The sequence below is a fragment of the Bos grunniens genome, chromosome 8, assembly GCF_055505025.1.
Source record: "Bos grunniens cultivar Pamir isolate PY7600 chromosome 8, Bosgru_T2T1.0, whole genome shotgun sequence".
NCBI classification, from domain to species: Eukaryota; Metazoa; Chordata; class Mammalia; order Artiodactyla; family Bovidae; genus Bos; species Bos grunniens.
This window is the reverse complement of record NC_141172.1, coordinates 6,583,949-6,611,903: the sequence shown is the minus strand read 5'-3', so window position 1 is coordinate 6,611,903 and position 27,955 is coordinate 6,583,949. Positions and strand designations below refer to the sequence as shown.

Genomic DNA, 27,955 nt, shown 5'->3' with positions numbered 1-27,955 from the left:
GGCAGGTGTCTCCTCTGTGACTTCCCTGATGTCCCTGGCTTGGGTGCTAGCCTCCTATCACAAGCTGCTGCGGGACTCCAGGGACGACAAGAAGAGCATGAGCTACAGAGGGGCCCTCATCCACCTCTTCTGGCGCCTCTTCACCATCTCATCCAGAGTGATCTCTTTTGCCCTCTTTGCTTCCATCTTCCAGCTCTACTTCGGGATCTTCGTGGTGGTCCACTGGTGCGCCATGGCCTTCTGGATCATCCATGGCGGAACAGACTTCTGCATGTCCAAGTGGGAGGAGATCCTCTTCAACATGGTGGTAGGGATTGTGTACATTTTCTGCTGGTTTAACGTCAAGGAAGGGCGGACTCGATATCGAATGTTTGCCTATTACACGATAGTCTTGACCGAGAATGCTGCCTTGACGTTCCTTTGGTATTTTTACAGAAACCCAGAGACCACTGACTTCTATGCGGTGCCAGCACTGTGTTGCGTCTTTATTAGCTTTGTGGCTGGGATTGCATTGATGCTCTTATATTATGGTGTGCTGCATCCCATGGGGCCGCGAGTTAAGATCCTTGCCAGCTCCTGTTGTGCCGAGCTGCTCTGGGGCATCCCTTTGCCCCCCGATGTTGAGCCCATGGCGCCTCAGACCCCTGGGTACCGGGGGACCCAGGTCACGCCTACCAGAGCCGTAACGGAACAACAGGAGGATCTCACGGCTGACACTTGCTTGCCCGTGTTCCAAGTGAGACCCATGGGGCCCTCCACCCCGACGGGGCGTCCTTACCTCCCAGAAGGGCCCCTCATTAAGATTGACATGCCGAGAAAGAGATACCCAGCTTGGGATGCTCATTTTGTAGACAGGAGGTTGAGAAGGACTATTAACATTCTGCAGTATGTCACACCCACCGCGGTGGGCATCCGGTATCGGGACGGACCGCTCCTTTACGAGCTGCTACAGTATGAGTCTTCGCTCTGAGAGCATCCTGACCCAAGTTGAGAAGGGGACCTGAAGTTTGGTTTGCGGTAAAGCCGCCTGCAAGAAATATAACCCTCCCTTCCCCCAAAACACAGAACCACCACCACCACCACCACCACCACCACCACCAATGCTCCAAAAAAAAGAAAATAATAAGTCACAACCCCTTCAGATAAGCTTTCTTTCCAGTCGCTGTATGTATACAAAGATATTCTCTATGTTTTGTAAGTAAAAACAAAAAGAAAACCTTTCTTTTGTTTTTTACACATAAGTAACAGTATTGAAAAAAAAATCCCACACTATGGTTTATAGGGTGGAGAAGGAGCGGTTGTCTCCACTCCAAAAGAAAAAAAAAAAACACAAAGTTTTATACCTTACGCCAAGTGTAGATCATTTCCGGGATTGGTGCTGATCGAAAGAACAAAACAAAACAAAACAAAACAAACAAACAAAACCTTCAACTGCCTTATGCCCTTAGGTGCTGAGTTTCATTAAGTACTGTCACATTTTCTCATGCAAAACTCTCTGGTGATTTTTTGCACCGGGAGAGGGAAAATTAAACAATCAAATGAAACCAATCTAGAAACGAAACAAACAAAAAAAAAACAACCAACCAATGGATAAAACTCAAAGCAATCATTCTTCCTATCTGATTATTTGTATTGAAGAAAACAAATTGACCCAAAGCAAAAGCATTGAAACCCCCTCCCTCTTTTTTGCTTTCTCTCCCTCTCCTCCTGTCCCTGCCCCCAACTTCTCAGCCCCTTCTAGGAGCCAGAGGCCATTTGAAACTCAGATGGTTGGCAGAGCTCCCTGAAGGCCAGCTAGGTGCCATTTCAGTGTTCACCTAGTAAGAATCACATTTGTTTCCTGGTGAAAAGCAAAACAGAAAAAAAACAAACGCCACCCTAATAATTCGATAAGAATAGGAAATTCTAAAGCAAACTAAAGGAGATTTCCATATACGTCATCAAAGAGAATCAGTAATAATAAAACTCAGCATAGTAGCAAAAAGAATGACATCAATTTAAAGGCACAATACTTAATCAGTGACTGGCAAAAATGATCTGTTCTGTCATTTTAAGGCCGCGAAAAGTATACATTTATCACATGTGATACTGGGGAAGGCCTCTTCTGTTTCCATTTGGTGGGAAGCCTTAAATTGATCTGGAAAGAATTCATTTTTTCATTTGTGCTTTTTAAAAATAGTTAAAACAAGAGGAAAATTAGAACATAAAAAAAAATCAAATTGTAATAACCTACCCATTTCAAAGACTGTTTGGTGCTTCTGTCTTTCACCATTGTGGTTGGCTGAAAGGTGTTCAGCTCACTTGGTGCATCTGGGTTGAGTGGGGAATTTTGTATGTGTTGCATGTGTGTGTGTGTGTGTGTCTGTGTGTGCCCATAGTACACACACACACACACACGCACACACATATGTGTGTGCGTGTGTGTGTGTGTTTACATCTGTTTGTGTGTGTGTGTCTGCTGCAAAGTCTTGCCAGAAATGTAGAAAAAGTGATATAAGAGAGATTCTAAGGTCAAGTGTAAGGGGCTGGGAAGCTGGGGAGGGGATGGGGCTTGATCTTGAGTTTCTGTCTGATGGCAAGATGCAGCAGCAGCATACTCTGGGTCTTAGAAGGCGTGTCATTCGGGTGAAGGTTTGCTTCAATTATTTATTTTCTCATTGTACCAAGTTGAATTTCTCGAGGTGTTGCAAGTATGTTCAAACCATTTTTTAAATGTTATTTTTCAAAGTATTGCTCCTGTAAGGAATATTTTATTTTAGGGCATCGTTTCAATCCCATCATCTCTCTACTTGGGCACTAAAAACAAAAACAAAAAAAAAGGAAAAGAAAAAAATCACAAAAGGAAAAAAATCTCCACAAAAAGATATATATATATATATATATACATATATATATATATACACAAGTTTCTCTCTATATACACACAATATTTTTACGTAAAAATACTGTTAGTCTTTGCTGTGTGTAGCTGTGATTTTTTTCTCAATTCCAGATATAACTGTTTAGGGTGCAAGGCCTCACACTGAACTACTCTTAAGAGAAGTTCAAAAACTGAGGACCTTTTTTTTTATGTTTGTGGATTTTTTTTTTTTTTTAAATATTATTCAAAGAGGCTTCTCCTCCCTCCCTTCATTGTTTATCTAAATCTGTAAAAAAAAAACAGAAAAAAACCCACAAATTTTAAATGTCAGTTGGGTTGTAAAACTGGATCCTTTATAAATTGTTCAGACTCCTTGGATTTCCTTGATGATTAATAGATTTGCAGTGCCGTCCTGCCCCCTCCCTTCCCGAAGTGTGCCCTGTGGTCCCCCTGGCAGCAAGCAGGAGGGCAGAGGAGGGGCAGGAGGGCACGTCTAGGTCCAGGAAGCACTCCGCACAGAGCACACCAGGCCCCGGGAGGACCCTGCTGGCCAGTCCCCACCCGCCCAAGGGCCTGGGCCCCTCGGTGGTTGATTGGGAGTTCCAGTCTGGTCAGAGGTGCTTTTCTTTTCTATTCTGCTTCCCTACCAAGGGCTTAGCTCACTGCTTACTCTGCAGAGGCCAGAGGAGGTGAGGCCATTTGAGGGGGCTCTCCGCATCCTCCCTGCTTGCTGGGGTCCCAGCTCTCGTCTGCCTCAGCGCTTCGGACGTCCGCCACCAGAGCGGTCCTTGACGCTGCCCCTGGTGCATCCCTCTGGGACCTCGGCCACTTCGGCTTGTTCATCTGTTCTTGGCTTTAGTTCCTTCCTCTTTTTCATTTCGAGGCAATCACAGACTTTGATTTGCCACCTCTATTTTACCAAAACACATCCAGTGTGTACGCACTTGTATGTGTGGGGTGTGTGTGTATACGTGTGTGTGTGTGTGTTTCACGCAACTGAGAAAACGGCTGATGTCCGTTGACCTGGAGCACCCAAAGTTGGGGTGACTCAGGGAGGGCCCTCGGGGTGCTTTAGCCACTGGGAACAGAGGAGATGACCACAGGATGTTTCAGGAAGCCTTTCTTTCCGCGGGGGTTGGACTGGGCTCCATAGGACTCAGACAGGAGGGCTCTAGCTCCCCTGCCAGTATTGTCCACGCCTTCTATTGTGCCATGGCCTTTCCTAAGGGTGAAAATATGCATCTGTGAGCAGTAACAGGGAAGTCCGGTTTTGCAAAGACAAAGGAAAAGCAAGTCAAGAAAGAAGTAAAGATCATGGGAGTCAGGGAAACATAAAGAGAGTTTTCCTGTGTCTTGTCACTCCCATGAGAAGTGAGGGCCTCAACCCACCCCTGGAATCCCACCTCAGTTAATCAACCTGACCCCTGACAAACCATTACGGGCGCTGAGGCACCAGCTCGTGAGGCCCTGGCTGCTCCCCAAGAGGATGCTTTATGATGTTTAAAAAAAAAAAATCCCTGGGCTCACTTTTTGCCCAGGAGCTCCTAATGAAAACTAATTAACAAGGCTCAATATTTAGGTCTAGTTAGGAGATAAGCACACTGTACCGAGAGCTAAAGAATAAACTCGGAAACTCTCTCTTTCCTCATTGCACCCCACCCCCATCAAATCTGCCCACAGCTCCACTGTTAGTCCTTCTTTTCCTTCTCAGAAATATGGTGGCATCTCTAAAATCAGGCTGATTTTGTTAGCATCATTTCTTCAAGCTCTGTTTCTCCCTTGCTCGGTAGGTCTGCCTCTTCTTGGGCCCCTTCAAGAAAGGAAACCTTGGTCCCCTCAGCGTTGAGGCGATGTCCTCTGAGCTCATTGTCACAGGTCTGTGGGATCCAAAATGAGAACTAAGAGGATTTAAATTCATCAGATGAGCCCCCACTGACCTTACCCAGCCCCAGAGTTTCTCATTTCTCCAACCTACTCTTACATTCTGTCTTCAGAAGGTTCCCCTTGCTCTGCAGGGTCAGCCTTGTCTAAACAGCTGGGAGCCGGGGGTGCTGTGGGGGTCAGGCTCCCTCTCTCTTGGGAGAGACAACACTTCCTTATAGCCCAGGGGCTCCTCTATCTCTCTCACAACTCCCCCACTCCACTCCCCAGGCACAAAATCACCTAAGACACCCGGGGGCCTAACCCATCCCCTCAATAGCCACAGCCCCTTTGAGTCTCAGGGAGGTTTGAAAGAATACAAATACCTGTCTGGTCCATGGTCCTGAGGGTGATTCCACCAGCCAAATGGCTTGTCCTGCCAGAGGCATCAGACCCTATCCCAACAGTAGCCTTATTCTTGGAGAGAAAAACCTATGGGTTCTTAAAAAGCACCGAATGACATCATTCTCTCCATTCTCCCTCTCCTTTCTCCCCCTCTCACAGGGTCACAGGGGCCGAATAAGAGGTTTTTGATGCTGATCTTGTCCAGCCCTCTAAATGGGCATAGACGCCCTGTATGCACCCACAGAGACTTCACTCACTGTGTTGATAAGCCAGATGGAGGAAGCTTTCTTCCTCTTTCCCTTTCTGCTCTGCTTCTTGCTCCTGGAGGTTGGGGGAGCTCTAATGAGCCCCTGGACCCTGATGCTCCCAGACCGCAGCAAAATGTTCTTTCTCCATTATCTAGGAACATAGGGATGAAAAGGACGGCACTGTGCAAGCTCTGAGCCTTTGGGCTGGAAGAAAGGGTGTCAGGTCCCAAACTGAAGAAGGCTGGTCATATTCCTGCTCCCAGCTCCCAGCTGGGGAGGGAGTGCCCTAGCAGTCACTTGGCACATGTGATGGCATTGTCTTTGCCAAGGAAAGGGGCTTCTTTCTCAAATGGAGCCCTTTCAAGGCCTCTGTTGTGTGGTGACAGCAGCTTCGGGTGGTGGTCTTCAGGAAGGATGCACTCCTTGTGCAAGTTCACCTGATTTTCTTATCAAAATACTAAAATCTGTGATTTCTTTGCCAAACTAAAAAATATAAAATAACATCACCAAATTTGGCATGGGGAAGGGGAGAAATCTACATTTGGAGAGTGTGAAGGGAAGAAGGCTCATTGCAATGAGATTCTCCTGATTCCCAGTGTAGACCAGAAAAATGGCCAGGAAAAATCTCAAGGGGCTCAGAGGAGATAAGGGAGCACCTCGGCATGAGGGGGAAGAGGGGGCTGCAGAGGGCAGACTAAGCCTCCGGGGGGCTAGACCTGCCTTAGAGGGACCAGTTAGTTCTGTTCATCTTGTCCTCAAACGTTGATTGGTTCCTAGATTCTGTCCGGCCACCTTCCTCGTGACGCACACACAGGTGTCCTGTAGGAAGTGAATCTAAATCAACAGGAGCTTTTTACGAGAGTCCAGACATATGTGAAATGGACAAAGATGGGAAATTGCTCAAGGTTAAAGTCTGATCACCATCTCATCCGACACTGGCCACCAACATACACACATGACAGCCACACACGGAGCACAGAAACAGACACTCCGTCCAGATAAGCCACGTTCCGTTCTCATTCACAGCTCGACCTCCTGGACATGGAAATGGTGGTGGTCAGCCTGTTGCAGGCTACAAAACCATAAGCTCATAAGAGGACTGCCCCAGAGCACCCTAAATCAGTGTGTGCCTATCTCAGTTTCAAAACCTGTGAAAAGGCCACTCTGCCCACTCAGAGATCTTTTTTGAAGCCCCTCCCTGGGAAAAAGATGATGCTTAGTCTTATTTCCTAAAGTGGCAACCTAAGCCTCTTTTTTGCCCATCCTTAGCTATTTTAAAGGTTTCATTTCTTGCTCAAAACACTGCATCTTATGCTACTGGCCAAATATCAAAAGACAAGGGCACTGCCTTCATCTGCCTGCAGCTTTATTCCTCTGCCCACCTGGTTCTGTCTGCCTTACTTGACTCTCCTGGGCATCATCTGTTTCTTCCCCTCCTCCTGGGAAGGAGCTGTGCCTTCTTCCTCCCTGTACCCTTCCGTGCAGTGGCTGGCAGGACGAGGTTGGTATGTTCTGGAGCCAAAGGTCGGGAGTCCCTATAAATGGCAGCTCCTGAGGGCAGCAGACGGACACCGTAGGGGTTCCCCCTGCACACAGCCAGCCCCTTGTGTCAAGGGCTAAGAATAGACCAAATCGGAAATGAGCAGGCAGGACCTCAGGGGCTCCTGCCCTGGTTTGCCCCCATCCAATGCAGAACAATATGCAAACCCCAGTAGGAGATGCCTGCCCTTGCCAATCCCTAACAGCAATCACAAGACCCCCGTACCGGAAACGGAAGTCTGCCAGGTCACTCACGCTCATCCAGGAGGTTCTCGTCCTAAAAATCCATCCTCAAACAAAAAACAAAGGAATAATTTCCTTTGGATACAGTGCCAAGTGGTCACCCAGTGAACCCCTCTTTAGAGGCAGCCTTTGGCCATTTGACATGGTGGATACAGACAGCTGGTCACCTAGCAGATGACCCCCCTTGGTCAGGTTCTCCGTCCTCCATATGGGTCTGGGGTCCTCAGGCCGGAGTGGGGCTGGGAGATTTGTTTCAGCTGTTGACCTCCAAGAAGCTCATCTTTTGACCCAGAAAGTTCAGGAAATGTCACAGGCTGATTCAGGGTCCCCACTGTGATCATGGATAACTCACTTCACCTCTCGGTGCCTTGGTTTCTCCATCTGTAAAGTGGAGAGGAAGAAGGCCGGCTTCTTTCTCTCCTGCTCAGGGATGCTGTGAGGATTCAGTCATTATTGCCTGGAGCGAAGGCATTGTATAAGGACCAGTGACGGTCTTGTTACTTGGGAAGTGAAACCGCAGAAAGGTAGCAGGTTGTCCAGATACAGAAGCTCCTGGAAGCCCCCAGGACGAGCAGCGTAGCTGGACAGGGTGAAGTCTCACAAACTTGTAGTTTTTAGATACTTCCCAGCACTGTGAACCCACACAACGGTATTCTGGTCAGGCGACTGGGGGTCCCCTGGCTCAAGCCAGCCACTTGTAATTCTGAAACCAAATGTCCTGATGTTAAGTTTTCCTAAATTATTGGAGATTGTGGGAAGGATCCATTTGAATACCTGATGTTCACTGAGCTTTGGGCAGATAAGAGAATGGGTGAATTCGGAGAGGATTTGGACACTTTTGAAGGTGGTTGAAAGCGCTTTAGGAAATGTCTCTCACTTTCGTTCTTCCTTATAATCTTTTTCAACGTTGAGGCTCATCTCATCAAATGGACTGGTCTTCTCTTTGCCTCTTTGCAGAATACAGAAGCAAAACTTTGTTTTTTTGCGGGGGGGAAAAACCCTTTGGTCAAAATGTGGGTCCCAATGACAGATTTTACTCATTCCCTGGTGTGCTTTGAATGGAGCCTGCAGGCAAAGATTCAGAGACAAACAGGGGTTGGTGGATATCACTAATAGTTTTTATCCAAATCCGGCTAGTTTTTCCCCCTCATCATTTGAATTGGCAATGCTTAGTTGAGTTTTTCTTTCCTTTTTTTCTTTTTTCTTTTCTTTTTACTATGGGGTGACTATTATCAATCCAACTATAAAGATACCCTTTGAGCAGGAAAATAAACCCATCCTAAGAACCTCCATGTACTTCTTAGGATCTACACCAGAGTGAGGGCAGGTGGGAGCAGTGGTCACTGACGCTCAGACTCCAGGAGGACCAGCTGCAACACAGATTTTCTATGGGCTCTGAGAACCTTCTGGGAGAGGAAAATTCTAGAAGCCTCACCCATTGTAGCTCAGTCAACCTGGCTCTGGTTCTGGTCCTTTCCTTGGAGTTCAGGTTGTATCCTGGTATAAAAATTCTCACCAAAAAAAAAAAAAAAAAAAAGGCACCACCCAAGCCTGTCCTACAGGCCCAGGTGCTACTGCAATCTTCCTGCTCTTTGTCAGCCCTAACAAGACCTCTTTCCCACCTGCTCTGACTCTGCTCTCAAGTAATATTATTGTTTTGACAGCACAAGGGACCAGATCACAGTTTGGAATTCAGTAATGACTTCTGTTTGATTTTTATATCTGATCATTCTGTGGATAGGCCAAATCGTGCTGGAATTCTTTCTTTCCACAAGTATTTCTGATGCTAACCAGACGAAGGAAAACCTGAGACGCCCGTTCTCAGCGGCACTCCTCTTTGGACGGGAATGGACGGCGGATGAACTGGATGCCATATATGAATGAGGACTTCGAGGATTGGAGCCGCGGAAGAACAAAATGACTCAGTGGATGGGTAGGAAGAACGATCAAGAAGAGGTGGGCTCCCAGAAATTCGTGGAAAGAAAACAGTGGCCACCATCTGTCTAATCACTACTTCCTATGTGCTCTGGGGCAGAAATACCAAGGCATGTCCTTTTCCAATAGAGGAAATTGATTTTTAGGGAGTGACGTATTGAAGCGTTATTGTTCCAATAGAAGGTCGGAGAAAGCATCTACGGACACGAAAGGCACGCTTTCATGAACAGACCACGTCGTTGGAAGTAAAAAAACAGTAACAACAACCCAGGACTCCATCCTTCTGCAGACCTGAGTGAAGTCACTCTTGGGGCCAAATTCTTTTTCTGTAAAGTGAGAAGAGTATTACTCACCTCACAGGGGTGTTGTGAGGATAAAGTCATTAATGTCTAGGAAAGCACTTTGAGGATAAAGGTATCACTGTTGCCAAGTTTGCTTCCTATTTCAAATCCTTCTAAACGTTCACCGAGCACCTGCTGTGTGCCAGGTACCACACTGGGTGCTGCCGAGAGAGGGGAAGACATCTAGTTCCTCTTCTCTTTTGTGATTAACGGATATTTTAAAGCGATTATAAGAGGGCAGAATAACAGAGTTTTCTCTGTATGGGCCAAGAGAGATGTTCTCTGTCTTTCTGCCCCCCAAAAGGCTACCCTCCTTTTTTTTCCCCAAGTGTTTGGGCAAAAAGGGAGAGCTTTAAATCCTTTTGACTTCCATCAGAGAACGCTCTTCTGAGAAGCAAACAAATAATTGATTACTCTTCTTCCTTTGGGGGAAAATGAAGGCAGATCTCAGTGAGCGTGTCCTGCGACCAGCAGATGAGGGTCCATTGTTTCTGCCATTGCTCCCGGCTCAGCTTGTTTGCCACCGCCTTCATCTCCTCTCTCCTGACCCAGAGAAGGGTTGCTTGTGCTGTGCTGGAATAGCTGGGTGCTCTCTGGTTAGTTTGTGTCCTTGGAGAGTCTGATACACTGCTGTTTGCTGGCAAGTCTTGGCTTCCAAAACAAGGGTCTGCACAGAAAAGAAAGCAGACATGCGACTGCCTTTTTTGTTTTTGTTTTTTTTCTGGTGGTGCCAGGGTGGGGGGATTTTCAGTTCCTTAGCTGCCTCCCGTAAGATGAAACTTAATTTTAAGTTCCTCATTTGTTTTTCCATGTACAGAGTTCTTCCTTTCCAAAACACACTCTAGGAATCAAGTTGGGATTCCGAAGTAGCCTAAAATATTGCCCATCTCAGATGATTTTTACAGCGCCATGCCGAAGGTTCACTAGTTTATACAAAGAGCCAAAGCCCCCCAACTGAGCTAAGCAGGTTGGAAATCCAAGCCCCACTTTGAAGCTTCCAGAAGTGCCCTGGGTCCTCTGTAGTGTTGGGAGTGCTCTTTCGGTATCACTGGGGCCGTCTCCCTAAATCCTCTGAAATCTTTGTGCCACAGAGAGATCATTGTCAGAGCTCAGAGGGGGTGTCCTCAGTGTCTCAGAACCAGAGTGAAACCATTGTTATTCTGGAAAGTATTAGATGATGCCAGTCTTTAGGGAAAGAAGAGAAGCCTTTTTTCTGCCTTTCAGAGGGAAGAGGACAAAGAGAAAGGGAAGGTTATATGGTTTGAAAAGTGGCTCTTTTGTTGCTGAGAAAAGGCATGACACTCAGCAGTCCACAGTGGTCCCCTCCGCCGTGGACACAGGATGGGGAGGCCCTATGTGAGTTCCTTCAGGAACCCAAGGTAGTACCGGGGAGAGAGGGTGTCAGGGTCCTGTCCTTCCAACCCAGGCCCTGAGGATGAGAGGTTGCAGCTGTGACACTGCTGAGCCTCAGATCACCCTTGGCCACCACTGTGCCCCTCTCTAGCCTGCGCTCGAGAGAGCTCCTGACCCTGGCATTGAGTCCAGAGGCCTTCCTTCCCTGAAGCCCGTCCTTAAGCACACACAGACTCTGGGTGGGGCTGCTGGTCAGAAACTCAGTCCCTTCAGGGCTCTCCCCACACCTTGCCTGGATGCCCCCATTGCTGCATGCTTCCGCCACCCCTGCAGGACTCCAAGCTGAGGCCCAGACTCTCCTCTGGCCCAGCCTTCCTGGGGTTAAGGACAGGCTCTCTTTCCTCCTTCACTTAAATACATATGTCTTTAAAATGCATGGCCCTGGGTCCCAGTGGAGACTTGAGAAACGGGGTGGGAGTCGGGGAGAAAGGGGCTGATAACTCTGGAGGCCAACTTGAGCTCTCAAGGGAAAGTGCAAGTTTTCTTGTCCCCTAGGCTGTCTAGGGCATTGTCTCATCAAAACAGCAGAAAGGTCTGTGCACATGATGACTCGTAGCTTGGTGGGGTCCCCTCCAGCCTCACAGGGGAGGCTAACTTCCTAGTTACTGAGGGCTTCGTTTTTACTTGTTTGGAATTATAGTGATTATGAAATGCTTGAGAGAGAGAAAGAGGACACATAAGCTGGGAGGTGATCTGACCTGATCTGAGATTTTGAGATTATGGTGGATTGGTCAGAAATGAGGAGCCTGATTGAAGTCCATGATCACCTAACTGCGTCATCAGCTTCTTAAACACATCGAGACACACGAACATGCCAATCTTGGGCGTGTGTATGTACACTTGTGTGTATATATACAGACGTGTATGTCTTTGTATATATATGCACACACACGTGTGCACAAACACATATGTATTTGTGTGTATCTTTTTCTTAAAGGGCTTAAAACGTTGCTGAAATGAAGTATTTTGATGTTAGGTCTCTTGCTGGACTTGAAATAGACCTTGCCCAGATGGACTTTTGTTTCTCCCTGGCCGGGGCCATGCTGGGCTCCCCTGAGCCGTAGTGTTCCTGCATCTCTTCCCCCCGGGATGGGAAGCAGGTCTGCAAGGCAACCAGAGACTCATACCACAGCTGACTAAGTAGCTCCCCGCTTTCTAGAAAGTAGATCATGCCTAGAAACTCTGACTGTTAGCATGGTGGCCATCAGAGCAGGAAAGAGAGGGACACACAGGGGGACAGGGAAGACAGGAAGTTACTGCTTGGAGTCCAGTCAGCATTAGATGTCCTTTGGTGCCAGGGACTCTGACCACGGAAACTCAGACCCCTGGGTTTGGCCGGGCAGTATGAGTATCTGCAAATGGCATGAAGCTACCTCGTGAGGCCCACAGGGACTCGGGGAATGTGACTCCCTTCCTGGTGACTCGAACAGACAGAGACATTTCAGGGCAATCCCCTTTAGGAGGCAGAACTGACTTCAGAGCAGGGCCACCACATTCCTCCCCAGCGCAGTGATGGTCACAAGTCTGGGGACAGAGCTGAGAAGAATCAGGTGTGCATGGTGTAGAAAAGGGACAGGATGCACACGACCCAAAGTGCCAGGCTGTCTGGTTATGCTGGAGGGGTCCTTCCACAGAGCGGAGAAGAACTTTGAGGGAGTTACCTGGAGAGGAGAGATACTACACTTGTGCTTTGAGTCACAAACCTCTCTTGCCCTGCTTCCTGTTCTTTGGTTTCTGCTCTGACCAGAATTGCGCAGGAAGTGAGGGATGGAGCTGTGAACTGAGAATGTTTGGGATCCAGACAGGAGCTGGCTCTCTGACCCATGTCAGGTAGGAGAGAACCACGGGGTCTGGACAAGACCCCTGGAAAACTTTCCAAGCTCACTCCAGAAGAGCAGCTTTTGGGGTGCACATCTCCCGACCCTGGGTGGTGTGGCACGCAGCCCGCTGCTGCAGACTACCGCCTCGGGAGCACACAGGACCCGTCCTCCCCCCATTTTCGGGTCCCTTTCTTCCCAGCGCCAGTCCCCAGCCTATAATAGCTCTGTTATCTCTTCCCTGAATGGACTCCTGTGACCAGACACATCAGCAGGAAGCCCGTTTCCTACTGGTGTCACAGGAAAGCGGCTCCTTGGGGTATAAAGAGGGAAATGCAGAGGTGGGACCTGGCAGATGGGAATACAGCCATGGATGGACTCAGGTGGCTTTTTAAAAAAAACAACAAAAAATGTGCACAATTGAAGCAAATATATGAGCAGGAAAGGAATGGAAGGGAGAGAGGGAGAAAAGGCAGGAGGAAGGGAAGACAGGAAAGAAAGAGGGAAAAAAAAGAAAGAAGGGCAAAAAGAGGAAAAAAGAAAAATAGGCTCCCATCAAGTTTCTGCCATTTCTCGGCATCTGCAAGTAGTCACTGTGGTTTGCCAGCGGGTAGAGCTTCTCGGCATTCCTAATCCCATTGTCTGCCCAGGAAAGGCCACGCAGTCCTAGCTCTGGCCTCACTGACCTTACCCTGCAGGGATGGGCACTTCCACACTCACTCAGTCACTGGCTCTCCCAGTGCATCTGCCTGCAGGGTCAGAAGGCTGGAATCCAGTCTCTCTTCCCCAGATAATGGTTAATTTCTAGGATGTTCTCTTATCGTTTGTTCAGTTTCTCTTGGATACTTTTCTATCAGTCATTCTTCCCATTTTAACCCCGGTGAAACTTCCTAACTGGCTCTTTAAAGAGCAGAACTATTGTAAATTCTCAGGTAAATCAAAGTTTAGAGGGCATAAAATTTGTAATTTCCCCTAAAGGGCTAACAAAATATTTTCTTGGTTACTCTTGAGTGTGAGCGGTGTCTGAGAAGCTGGTTGGGAGGTATCTTGGAGGATCTAAAGGAAGCAGAGTCATCAACACCATTCATTTGGAGATTCTAACAACTGCCTCCCCACTGGACAAATGATCAGGCACACATTTATAAAAGGAAGGTTCTAGAACCTGGCAGTTTCAAGTGGGAGTTGGCTGCAGGAGTTTTAGTCAGCCTTCTGAGACTCGCCTTTCTCCCGTGTGTATCTCATCTTGATCCTCAGTTCCCCATGTTCCCTGAAGTAGATGTGTGAGTAAATATAGCTTCCAAACTTCAGACCAGACCTTCTTTTATTCTTGAGTTTGCTGATGTCAAAAACAACAGTGAACTCTAGACAGTGGATTAAGCCTATCAGCTGAACCTCTCAAGGTGGTTTACGGCCACCTTTCTGTTGACCAAATTCTCAACCTAAAGGAACATAAGTGAGCCTATTTCTAACTCAATCTCTCCAGAGTAGGTCTGTGGAGAAGTGGTTTAGCCAGAGGTGGGGAGAAGGCTAAGGAGATACCCTTGCCCTTCATCACACCTGACCTGTCCAGGAAAGGCTTAGGGGAAACCTATGTTAAAGCCAGGGAAAGGTCTTATGCCTTTGGCAGGTGACCTAGACTACATTAATTAATGGGCCCCTTTGGATGCAAAAGGAAGCTCTTAAAACTAGATTTAATTTCATTTAACTGAGCACCTATTGTATGCACAACACCATCCTTGCCCATGGGTGATGAACCAAGGGAGGGAAAACATTGACTGAATCGTGGAAAGTGTAAAGGCTGAGATTGGCATTCACCCATCCTAAGGATAAAGACTTCCCATGGGACTTCAGTGTGATCTTGAACCAATTATTTGTTTCCAAAATGTTCTTTTCAGCTGTAACACACTCTGGCCACGATGACTCAGCTGGAAAGTCAAAGCGCTCTAGTGGAAGGCAGGATGATAAATACTGGGTTGGCCAAAAAAGTTCATTTAGATTTTGATAACATGGAAAAAGCTCGAATGAACTTTTTTGGCCAACCCAATACCATAGATGGCTTTCCAGGTGGCACTAGTGGTACAGAACCTGCCTGCCAATGTAGGAGGCGAAAGAGATGCAAGTTTGATTCTTGGGGTGGGAAGATGCCCTGGAGAAGGGCATGGTAACCCACTCCAGTGTTCTTGTCTAGAGAATCCCATGGACAGAGGACCCTAGTAGGCTACAGTCATGGGGTTGCAAAGAGTTGGACACGACTGATGACTTAGCACTCAATACATGGAGACACAGAGCAAATGCTGAGCCCCTCCAGCTGAGGGAGCACTCGACTCTGACAGTAAGGGGAGATCTCTGAGCCAAGTCCATCAATATTTCCCTTCTGCAGAGCTACAGAACAGCGCTTCTGGCTGCCAGGGATTGTGCTGGCTCTTGGTCTCATATAGGGAGCAGGAGTAGTGACAGATGTGGGTTCCCTTCTCTCTGCCATCTCTTCTGATTGGCAGCGGCAGGAGGAGCTGGGAAGGCAGGGGCCTGGCCCTCCCGGTCCCAGCAGCTCAGAACTGCACTGCACTCATCCACCCCAACTCCACCCACTGGGGTTATGGGGACTGTGGTCAGGACACCAGTGACTTTGGGTCTGTGGAGAGGCAATGGGCTCAGAGGTCAGCAATGCATCTCCCATCAAGAAGGAAGTTCTGGGAACCCCTGGAAGGAACAAATGGGCAGAGACCATTCTCCTAAAACTATGGGCAGTCAGTCTCCTGAACGCTCAGGTCTGTTACTGCAGGAGGCGTGTAGGTTGAAAATACCATGAATGGAGGCTTGGGGGCAGGGGAGGGTGGGGTGTCCGGGTGGCTTCTTTCTGTCCCATGAAGATGCTAGAGGGGGGCTGTCTGCAAACAGAGGTCTCTTCTGGCAAAAGTCTTCTTATGCCCCTGTTGGCCACGACCCCAAAGTAGGTGTGGATGAACAGATTGCGGAAAAGTGGTAGGAATAATTCATTTTTCCTCACACTGAAATCGGGGTATCATTTTTGGTATAGATAAACATGAGAACTTGAACAACTTAAGGGAAAAAAAAAACACAATTCAAGGAACCAGAAGGAAAAGCAATAATTCAATTTAAATAAGTCTGCCACCGAGACTACAGTGTCAGACTCCCTCTGAGCAGCCTCCTGAGTTGTTGCATTGACCAGGGTTTGGGAAGAAGGGTCCCTGCAAGTAAGCCTTTTGATCTTAGTCTCAGGATCCCCCATCCTGTCATCATGGGCTTAAACACCAAGTCCCAGAAGCCTTGCAGGTCACACCAGCATGACCAGTTGGCATCCCTTCTTCCAGCCCTGACCAGGCATGACAGAAGGCATGTGGCTGGTGAGGATGGCTCTGCACCCCCCCACCCTCAGGTCCAGACCTTCTACAGCAAGTACAGGCTCCCCATCCCCATGACGAGTGTGGTCCCCCACCTAGAACGAGAAACACAGGGAGGACTATTTCAAGGCTGGCAAGCGACTAATAAAAATTAAGATGTCATTTCCCATGCACTCTGCAATCTGCCCCCTTTCCTTTTCTGGTTTGTCAGTGGCACACATCATTCTTGGTGCTCTGAATGGCCAACTTCCAGTTTTCTTGGCCAGACTATAAAGATGGAGTAATTCTAATGTAGATTCTAAGCCAACACTCATGGTTCTCAGCTCTGTGGACAGGTGTGGACATCTCTTTGTCCTCATTTAATCTAGAGCCGGTGCTATCTGTGGCTAACAGTGCCTATGGATGTAATTCCTTCATTTCATCTCTTTTTTCTGTGTGTGTGTGTGTGCTAATGCATTGCCACAAAGGAAACATATTAGAAAGACAGATATCCATAAAAAGACTTTCCTTAGCTTAAGATTTTTGTTCCGATTCTCACTTTTGTTAGGAGGGCTCGGTTTTCAGTGTCTCAGTCAGCCCCCCGCCCCCCGCCACCTCCTCACTTTTCTTTTGAAAAATGGAAAGGTATTCCTTTTCTATGAGCCACAAAGACGTTTCCGTAAAAGGAACCGCATCAGGCTCCGTCTTCCCTCTCTCCCTGGTGAGTGGAAGTGGGTAGATGCTCGTGTGTTGGGCTCATGTTTGAATCATTGGCTCCAGGGTTCTTGCTCAAGAGGAAAGACTTTTTCTGTCGCCGCACCACGGCGAGGTCAGGGCACTGACAACAAACAGTTCAACTTCTCGAAACCTCGTGGTGCCTTTTCTTGTGGTGCTTCTCTCGTGTTTCTCCAGACAAGGCAGCCACTTGCAGCAAACAGCAGTGTCAGGGCTCTTCCTTGGTATTACGTGCCAGTGCAGTAAAAGACTTAATGTATACATATATAAACAGATATAGAGATATCACTATAGTTATATAATTATATAATTGAGGTTCTGATGCAGCTTTGGTGGGAGTTGATTACTCCTCTGCAAAAATAGACACTACTCAACGGGAACTCACAGCTCTGGGGGAGAGTTTTGACTTCTGGGAAGGACGCCAACAAATGAGATAGGTTACTTCTGGTGATGAGTTTTCTTCTCCTTTCTTGTAAAAGTCGCTGTCTCCATAAACGTGGAACGTTTGCGAAGGGAGCCAAGAGCAGCTTCTTTTTTGAACTTCCTTTGGTGCTGATATTTTCAAAATTTCTTTGTTGCTTTTGCTTCCTCATCAGTGGCTAAAAGACTTGTTTTCCAAAACCTCGACCCACCCATCAAAGGGGATGGGGGACTGGGAATAAAAGGCTAGAGGTTGGGGGTCTCTGACTCTGTGACTTAACCCAGACCGTTTTCTGGGTATGGCTCCCAGACTCAGTCTCCCCGTCTCAAATAGACATCATATTTCCTTACCTCACGGGGAAGGGTAACTTCAGAGGATTCATCAATGGCCCTCAAACATGAAATCATGATTAATTTGGAGACAGCAACTTGGCATGTTTTTAAGATTTAGTTTGTATGTTGCTATCTTGACGTTTTGCTTTCTTCCCCTCCTGCTCTTCCATCTCCACCGAATTGTATGTCCTCCCTTCGGCAATACCTTTGAAAATCGTGTAACTGATAGCCCTCACCTAAAGGGTTGGGTAGTGCTAATTTCTCCCAAGGGAACAACATCACTAATACTGTATAAGGTGCTAGAATCAAACCTCATTTTATAAACTTTGGTTCTTAGAGAAAAACAAAACATGCAGAATTCTTTCTGTGAAGCCTTACTATAGATTGTTATAGCCAATTGTTTATCCAAAAAAATAAAAGAAAGAGAGAATAGAAAATAAAGATAAGATGCAGTGATTCTGTATAAAATGTAACTAAAAAACCTTCACTATTTCCTATATTAATGTAAACTATCATATATATATATATATACATATATATATATATGTTTGAGGCAGATGGAAAGAATGAAAAAGCATAAAGTATGTTCATCTTTCTTTTCATTTTCAGTTGGTTCGCAACTGTTAGTATGTGAGCAAGAGAGGTTTCTGGTGGGATGGGATAAGGAATGCCTAGTATGATATAGGAAATAAGTCTTATTACTGTCCTGTTCTACATGGTATTAGAAGGAGTTTGGTTGAATGTGAGGACAGGGAAATCAATGAAAACACAGATGTGCTTTCTAACTGTTTGGAGCATTGATGTTATACTTTGGTGTTGTTTTCTCTTATTCTAAGTTTCTCGATAGCACTGTACGCGTCTGCTGCCTAAGATGTTAACAAATCATGTTTACCTCAAAAAAGCTCAAAGACAGAGGCGGTTGTTTCCCCCCATCTCTTAGGAAGTAGTGAACCCCCGAGCAAAACATGAGGCATTTCCACAGAAGATCGATAAGAGACTAGAACCATTTCTGGTGCTTTCCTTGATGCCCCCATTGTCAGCTGCCCCTTCCCTTGCTAAAGAGAGACATACCCAAAAGATGAGTTTAATAGGGTTAGACTGTAGCACAAGCGGATGAGTAAATACAGAAACCTTGCCCGGAACAAGTGGTGTGAGGTCCTTTTAAGAACGGCTGTGTAATTCCAGAGTTTAGTGTTCGCATGCGTGTGTGTGTACTGTATATATGCTTCCATGGATGAAATGTTTGATGAACAGAGAAAAATACCGTAAACAGACATGAACAGAAAAAAAAAATAATCAAATGCTATTTTATCAGACGACGCACTTGTTCACCTTGATGAGAAGCCACTGTTTTCACAACTATGCAAACCCTCCCGCCTTCGCCTCCGCGCTCCATCTCCCGCACAGATTTTTCTTTGTACCAGAACCACAATATCCAACCTCTGGTTCAAGGTGAGCATGCTACAGTGATTCTTTTCCTAAATTTAAGAGCTCCCAAGAAAACTTTCCTTTGCTTTCCTTTTCAATGATTCGATGTAACCCTGTTTGGTTCTGTAAGTGAACTGCTGTGTATTTTTACATTTCGGTTATATGTTTACAAAAAAGCTTTCCATCCTCTTATCTATTCAAAATAATTATTTTCTTGATAAAGTCTAACTTTTATAGGATGTTTGGGGGATGTGTTGACTTAAGGCAAGAAAAAAATTTGGCTTAAGTGGAACAATGAGCATGTGACCTCGGGGGTGGGGGTGGGGGTGGGGTGGGGATGTTTGTGGACCTGCAGCTAACTTAGCACCTACACCTTGGTCCTGAATAAAGACCCCGGCAGGGAGCCAGATACTCTGGGAAGGATTTGATCCGGGGATTTTTCTTTCCTTACTTGTGGGCCTCTATATGGAGTAACCTGTCCCCAGAGGGTGAACTCGTATTTCCTACCCAGCTTTATGCCAGCCTCATCCTTCCCACCGACTTGACGCACTCCACCCGGTGCCAAAGCCCAGTTCCCTGCCTTGGCGCTGCTTCCTGCTCACCCTCTCCTCCCTTGGCAGCCGCTGAGTGGGGCCACTGCCTCTGCTTTCAATCTGAAAGTTAGAAAGGATGTCTCCAAGAACTCGACCCCTGAAGCACTGAAGAGGTCAGCCCTTGGTTGCACGTCACTTGGAGGTATTTGCAACACAACCTTAGCTCTGGAGACAGTGGTTCCAGGTTTCACTTACAACCCACCCTGGAGCCATCTTGGCCGAGCCCTTCTTCACACGGGGTAACAGAGGAGTTGCTGGGCAGAAGAGCGATCCTGAGGTTAGACAAAGCACAACGTGGGCAGGGGCAGCCCTGCACGCAGAAGGCAGCTTCTCAACTTCTCCGGTTGTCTGCACAAGTCTGAGTTTTGCACAGTTTACACATCTTGCACAAGGTGGCCGAGCCATCCGAGACACTTTTTAAAAGATAAATTCAGACACTGCCTAACTGCTCCAGCACAACCTGCTTCCACCCCATGGCTGGTGGGAGCTTGAACGGAATTCCTCTGGAATGAGAAAGGTCGGTCCTCTGACAAGAATGCATTTTCTCTGTTGGCCTCATTCCCTGCCTCCCCATCCTATACAGACTCTTAGCGACTCAGGGGATCTTACTCAAGTGCTGTTCATTTGCATTCTGTCCTGTTCCACAGCTCACTCCTGCTAAGACCCATCCCTGGAATTTATCACTCATTATTTCTCTTTTCCTCCTGAAGAGGAGTTCTTTTATCCTTGGAAGTACCATTCTGGAGACCTTTGAGTCTATCTGACACAGACCTAGGAGTCTTTCCTGGAAGCCAGCTCACCTCTACAGCTCAGAAAACATCTAGGGAATCAATACCAGGATGCCAGGATACCAGGAGATTTCTCAACCCCTGGCCCTGCTTAAAAAGTGACTGAGGGGCTGGTGGGACCCTGTGAACCCTGTGACCCCACTCCTCTCCCATCAGCTCACCTGAGCTCAGGCCCTGGGCCAGCCTAGAGGATCCAGAGGCTCTGGGTCTTCCATGATGTTCAGAGTTGAGGGCAAATGAACCAGGGCCAAGGGGACGTGGGCTTCATCCACGGTTCCTCCACCATGGCCTGGTTAGAGTGTCCAGCACCTCTTTTGGGGCTGTGGCAACCGGCCTCTCTGGAAAGGGGCATGCCCACCTCCCGGGGCTGCGGCATCACTGAGTTTCCACTGCAGTCTACACCCAGTGGTTGTACAGAGGTAACGACTCACTCGAAGCACAAACAGAACCTTTGCCCAGGAGAGTCTTCCCCCTCAGGGGATGAGTCCCACTGTGGAGCAGGAGCTGACCCTCCATCAGGTGGATGGTGGCCACTGATTGGTATCTGAGACCGTGCCGGCCCCAGATATGTAGAGTTCTGGATGCCATGGCCAGAGAAGTCAGGTGCAGCCCCGAGCCCTCTCTGTGGTGGAGGAAGAGCCTCATCTGAGATGCTGTGTGTCCTCTTGTAGGGGAAGGGGACAATCGCTTTAGAGGAAAAGAGTATTTAGGATGCCCAGAGTCTCAGGATGTCAGAGTAAGTCCCATCAGCGTGGCCTGTGGGCAGGTGACACCAACCTTCTGGGAGGGCTGGAGGCGTCAGACACAGCTCACCCTAAGTGAGGCCAATGATATGGAAGGCCGTGTCCTGATGCCTGCGAACAGTGATGTCGTCTAAACCTTTACAATAATCTGGCAAGATGAGAAACCCCATTCCATTTTACAGATGAGGAAACTGAGGCATGGGGAGCTCAAGGGTCCTGTGGTCAGTCAGGGGTCCAGCTGGGGGTCAGACCTGGATCTTTGGTCTTCCAGGCTTCTCTTTGTGCCCTTTCCCAATGGTTCACAGAGGCCAGCTAGCCAAGAGTGCCTGGCAGGGACAGCTTGGGACCAAGGCTGTCCAGGCATTTTTGTTTCCTTGTAGATGGCCATAGAGGCTAGGAGAAGAGTGAGTTTTAGAGGACTAAGAGTTTAATGACAGTTTATGAGACGGGGTATCCCCGTGGGAAAGGATGCCTGTTTCCCATGTGAGTTCTTGCAGAGCTGGTGTCTGCTTTGGTGTCCTGAGAACTTCTGTGTCTCCTTTCGTGGGGTTTTGTAGTGGTGGGTTTTGTGTGATCGATCTTGAAAACAGAGGTGATCTCTAGACAAGTGGATTATTTCTCTAAGGGTCCAGTAGGAATTAGGACAGAATCAGAAACTTAACCTTCACTGGGTGAATTCTGAGAAGGTTGTTGAAGATACTGGCTGTGACACGGCAGAGAGGAGGAGGATTCTCGACAGGCAAGTCTCCGTGCGAGCCTGGCATTCGGAGAGAAGCGGTGTTTGTAGGTGTGGGCAGCCAGGGAACCTACATCGTCTCTGTGTCCCCGCTTCCTGGGCCAGTCACTTGTCTTCCTTGAGCCTTGGTTTCCTCATCTCTGAAACATGGAAGTGAGCCTGGTGACCTCCGTTGGGGGTCCCAACCAGAAAGGTACGAAAATAGCGAGAAAGGCAGCGCACTCACGAACGCCTTGACAACTGAAACTTTGGGATGATGAGCGTCGGGAGCCACTGTAAGTTCCTAAGCTGAGGGATGAAATGACCAGCGTGGAAATACGAGGCTGAAAAAACTGGTTTTCACTGGGATGTGAACTGATTAAGGGAGGAAAACAAGATAAATGAGAGAGGAAGAGCACCTGGGCAAACAGATGGGCAGGAAAGGGCAGAGTAGGGAAAGCTGAGGAGGAGAGAGAAGAGCCCTATTGTCCTGTTTCCTCACGAACGTAGGTCAGCCTCCTAATTTACATGTTCATTTACAGTTATGTCAGCTTGATGCCTCCTGGGCTCACGCATGCACATACACACACCACACACCACACACGCACAACCTTAATCCTGCTGCAGTCAGAGCAGTTACCTACTGAGAAAAAAAACCCCAGTCCTTGGGCAGAGCTGGGGCTTCTTCAGAGCACAAGGGAACAATGGAATCTCAGGGTTTGAAGGAGACTCAGACGCCACCTGATTATTGCTTGTCCACACAGTCATAGGCAAAATGGCATCAGACTTTTCTCAAGGCCTCCCCTCGAGTGAAAATATTCCTTACTGAATGCCTGGAGTCAGACAGCCCCCTCCTGTAAGGACTCCAACGCCGTCTGTTGCTCAGCAGGCTGATTTCTTCTGCTTCCCATCTCTGAGGGAAGGGGGACCTAGTCCCTGGATTAGTGAGCCCTCCACCACCACTTCCCAGGAACTCCTAGTGGGGCAAGACTGGGAATCGCTTGAGAGTGATGGTCATAAGCTCACCTTGTCTTTGTCTCCTGAAATGATGCAAAATTAAGATGTATCGACCACCTCCCCTCCCCACAGCCCAGCTCCAGGCTGGAGATGGCTGCTCACTTTGCTGTGACTCGGTTTCCGCACGTCCTCAGATGAATTGTTTTTAGTTCCTCTCGCACTGGGTTCTGCCGCTGTGTTATTCCTTCTCGGGACGATGTTTTATGTTCAAAATTCAAACATGACTCTTGCCTTGAGATGTACTTCAGAAGACAGGAGGAGGTTTCTGGTTATGGTCTTTGGGGAGAAAATATAGGGTCTTTAAAGTTCTTACAACATTGTGGCCCCTTCCCTTCTTCCCCAAACTGTTCTCTCCTTGCATTTTCTTAAAATGCAATCCAGTCTGGGTGGTGCTCTTCATGTGCCAGGCACTGGGGCGGCAGAGGGGAAAGGTGCTCTCTTAGGGGATCTGCAGTCCAGCAGAGGAGAAAGATGGTCCACAGACAGATGGGACAGCGCAGCAACGCCCCCATCCTGGAGAGCAGGGCTGGGTCCCGCCCAGCATGGGCCAACTTTAAGCTTCCCTGACGTGCCATTGCTCAGGCACCAGCCTTCCCACCCTGTTCCCTCCCCCAATCCTAAGTCTCCCAGACTCACCAGGCATTCCTCTCGGACCCCTCTGTCTTCGCTCTTGCCTGAGCTGACCCGTTCCCAGCTCTTTCCCAGCAACATAAATCCCATCCAAAGCAGGATCACAAGCAGAGACAAAATACCTACTCAATAGTCCGTGGAAGCTTGACTCCAGCTCGCTTGTTGCCCCGTCAGTGTTTCTGAGCCCCGCTTCCTCCGAGCTTCCTCTAGGGTCTCCAGGGCCTTGAGAGTCGCTAGCTGCGAGCCCGAGTTACTCCTGCGCCTTCTGGTTGGAGCCCCTAAGATCTCTGCCCGCACTTGGCTGAGCCGACCCTTTCTTGGCTGGTCCTTCCACTGTTTGCCTCCACCAGCCAGGCATCCCCTCCTGGTCCCTTTACCTCACTCCATCTTTCTCCCATCCAAGACATCAGACAAGGACTAGTTGGCTTTCTCATCAGCTACCACTGCCTGACAGTGCATTTTACAATGCAAAATGCATTTATAGTAAAAACCAAGGCTGAAGATGACCTTCTCGGTGGCCTTTTAAGCTCTCTTTTGGAAAGGCTGTAAAGGGAAGTGATAAAGAGAAAGGAACCATCCCAGCAACCCAAATCAGTAGGTGCTCTTGACCTCATCCACTAGGAGAGCAGGGGATCCTCGGAAAGTAAAGTCATGCTGGAGACGTCACAGCTGAATTGATTGCCAGCTATTTCCAGGCGTGTGTCAAGGGCCCTCTGAGGCCAGCGGTCCCGGTGCAGTGGCTGCAGAGGCGAGGGTGCCCATAGACACCCTTACTGTCAACCCCCAGGCGCTGAACCCCCGAGGCTGCCCCACCCCCACCTGCAGGGATCCAGAGAAGAGCCCTGTGGGACAGGTTACTCCTAATTACATAGGTGAAAATTATATAGAGAGATATATTATATAATTATATATTTTTTCCTGGGCACAAAAGCAAAAATACAAACTTTCTTTATTATACCAGGGCTTGTAATTGAACACACACATGATTCCCTGACTTAAAAAAAAAATTTTTTTTTCATTTTGAAGCAGGTATTTTTTTAATGGGGCTTATTTTGGGGTTTGAGATCACTGGGCTTCTTGCCCTGTGAATCCACGCTTGCTGCTGTGTTGAAAATGCATACATTGGTGACCACAGTATTAAGCCAAATTTAAACTCTTTAGTCTCCTTCATCTGTAAGTGTTATGTATCTACCTCATTATGATTTTTTTGGTTTCCTGTGCTTTCGTGTTGTGTACAATGTCAGAGGTGAAATGTAGATAAAAAAATATATATATATATATAAATATATATTTTTTGCTTTGCAATAAAGTTCAAAGCTATAACACAGACTATTCATGAAATGTCACAGCCTTTTATTGTGCTCTGTCCTCTTAGTTGTGAATTGTCCTGGGAGCCCTTTTGCTGATTCACCCAGAATCAATATTATTGTTTGTCATTTGATGAATTCTTCTAATTATTTTAACTGTACTTTTCCGACACATTGAATAAGACATTAGGATTCTTGAACAACTCTTGGTTCCAAAGGTGCTTTATTTCGTGGACTCATGTGATCAAATGGAAGAAAAGTGTCCCTGCAGACTTGAACCTTCCAGATAAAATGATGGATCTTAATGCCATTGGGTTTAGAACAAAAGGTTTGTGCGCAGGGGGAAAAAGGAAACACTGGTTTGGCTTTGACTTTTTGAAGCTTTCGATTTTGATTTATGTCCCAGCTTTCTGTTTTTAATTTCAATCTCTTGGCATGGAACACAGTACCCACGAACTCCCTAGCATTCTCATCTGTCTTGGCTGCTTTCGACATTTTGACTTCGCCGTTTTCTCTAGGTTGATTTCTTTGCATTGTGCCGTTTGGTGGTGAACCACCCTGTGCCCAGCCCTTACATCTCCAGCCTTGTGAAACCCTCTTCCGTACCATGTGTTAAGAGGAATGGCACCTGGGGAATGTTTGTAGTCGACAAGCCAGCGATGCCGTAAAGACCCAATTACAGAAGAATCCTGACCGATTACAGTACAGGGTGAAGGGAAGGGAACTTGAATAGAAATTTCAAGGTGGATTATCTGCAATTGACTCCCCTTTTCTGTAATTCAAACACAATGACTTTCTTTTAACTAAGCAATTCAGGTTATGAGTCCTAGAAACCTCGTGTTTTTCTGTATCTTTTGCCAAAATATGGAAGACATTTCTCAACTTCATTAAATATGTTTTCAATGGGATAAAGAAAGGTCTGTAAGTTAAAGAGCCTTTAAAATGATACTTGAGTGATACTCTGTATGTCTTTTTTTAAATTCCCCAGCTCCAGGGAGCTAGGGAAAAGTTGTAATTGAAGTAGGGGAGAATAATTTCTACAAATGCTGTGTTTTCCCTTGAAACACATGCAGTGACTACAAAAAAAGAAAAATGCTTACGATTCAATTTCGTATTATGTCCTGTTTTCCTCCTTTTTTTTTCCTTCTGATGATCATAAGAATTGCTTGTGTGTATTAAGAATTTCCACTTGTGTTTGGGGAGGTTTGCCTTTCTCCTTAACAATGCCGAACCGGCATTCCAACAGCTCTGGCTAGATTATACCTTGCCTGTTCTCAGCTATTTCTCTCTTTTTATGGTATAATGGTCTGTGTATAAATCGAAATGCAGATAAGATGTGTACTGAAGATGGAACACACTGGTGTTGACTTGAAGGGGAAAAAAAATCTAATGATAAATATATATTTATCAATCTATCTATATACCTTAAGTAGGTGAGTGGGAAAATATGATATATCCACACACCCACACACAAAACACACACATAGGCACGATGACAATAGACTTCCAAAGTTGGTTTTAGGTTCTGAGGAATTTGCCACCTCACTGAGCTTCCCAAGATTCCAAAATTTCTTTTGAAATAATTGTCTAAGAAGTGTTTTGCTTTGTTTTTTTTTAGGTACTAGAAAGCACAATTCTAATTATTCCCTGTTCCCTTGGGGACATAGCGTAGATTCAGAGGAGCCCACTTGTAGGTGAGTTTCTATGGGATCCTTTCTTGCACCACCACCTTCTGGCTCGCCCAGTGCTGAAAGAAATTTAACTAGAGCCTTGCACACCCTCCTGTCTTTGTTCCGTCTTTCCACTCATCTCAAGCCCCCCACTTTCCCATAGGGGAGACCTTGTTTGCTGGAGACCCTTCCAAACTCTGGATCCTGGGCTGACTTCTCTCTCCATGTAGGTTCTGGGCATTTCCACACTTGGGGTCACCTTTCCTGGATGACCAGACCCATTGCACCTCCAAATCACCACCAGGATACAGGTAGCTAGGAGATTCCAGGATGAACATAAGGAACTCCTTGCTGTGGCTGGGGCAGAGGCATTTTAGGTAGGCATGTTCATGGTCCTAAGCACCAGGTTTAATCTGTTTCTTATAGAGGAAGGACCCAAACGCACCAGGCTCTAAAGGTAACCCTGGGAGAGGGTGTGGCACGACCTCTGAGCCAGACCAGCCAGCATGGTCCGTGTGGTGCCCCACCCCTGGCCCACAAGCAAAGCTCCCTTAGTTGAGAGGGAATTTCCAACAGGACAGAGGGAGCATGAGGATGGGGAGAAGGGAGTTAAGCTTCACCTCACTGTTAAAAGGTGTTTTCTGCATGGCGGGTTGGTCTTTGGCCTTGACCGTTGCTCTTGGGTTGTTGTGGAAAGCATGTGCACTGACCTGAGGCTGCTATGCATTCTCTTTCACTGCTAGTAGTCTGGACGCTTCTGTGTCCTGGAGAAGGGAGAGGGCACTGTTCCGGGAGGTGATCATTCTAGATAGAGTTGCTTTCAGTCCTGCTTACGGTTGTGTCTTGCTCTTGAACCTCTGGGGAAATCTCCAACCTGGACTCCACTTCTGAATCTCTAGCTGCTTTCTGGTGGCCTGTTTTGAGGCAAGGATGACTTCTGTGTTTGCCTGAGGTACTTTGAAGTCACTTTGAAATTAGAGGTGGAAAGTGTATTTCAATGAGATGTGGCAAAGGATGCAAGAATGTCTCTTACCCTGCATTTGAAGTGTGGTACAGCCGTGGTAGAGACGTCTTGATCTTGGACCATTAGGTCTGCCGTGTGCTATGCCCCTTGCAAGGACAAGGTGGGTGGATGATGAACTTATTTCACCTCGCTGCAGCTTTCCTGCCACACAGTATTCCCACTTCAGATCTGGTCTGTCAGCTGGCTCTCAAATATGTGTCAGACACCTACTCTGCCAACAGCAGGGCTAGAATGGTAGGGGCGCTAAAGAGAAAACACACCTCAAGGAATGAAATATGAGAGGCAAGAAATGTGCATAAATAATCATAGTACAGTGACAAGCAGAGGCCTGAGAGAGTGCAGAGTGCTAGGGGCATCCTGAACAGAAAGCCATGCTTCCAATTAGAAAGAGAAGAGGAAGCTTCAAATAGACTGGCCTTTGAGTTGGGTTTTAAAGGCTCCATAGGATACGTAAAGATAGCTAAGTTGGGTTGACCATGCTTACACTGGGGTGACATCACTGCTTCAGGTGAGGTGTCGGCTGCCTTCTGATAAGAACGCGAGACAATTT

General features: G+C 47.3%; 1 protein-coding gene across 3 annotated transcripts in view; it reads left to right on the top strand.

Annotated features, from left to right (window-relative positions):
• Positions 1-27,955, top strand: part of XKR6 (XK related 6) — a 309,158-nt gene that overhangs the window by 267,598 nt on the left and 13,605 nt on the right. For 2 of the 3 annotated variants that reach the window (XM_086414220.1, XM_086414221.1), the window contains one exon: positions 6-26,405. The exons of the other annotated variant lie outside the window; for it this stretch is intronic. In XM_086414220.1, coding sequence (XP_086270346.1) covers positions 6-970 — 965 coding nt within the window. In that variant the 3' untranslated portion in view covers positions 971-26,405. The remainder of the gene's footprint in view (positions 1-5; positions 26,406-27,955) is intronic. 3 annotated transcript variants of the gene reach the window in all.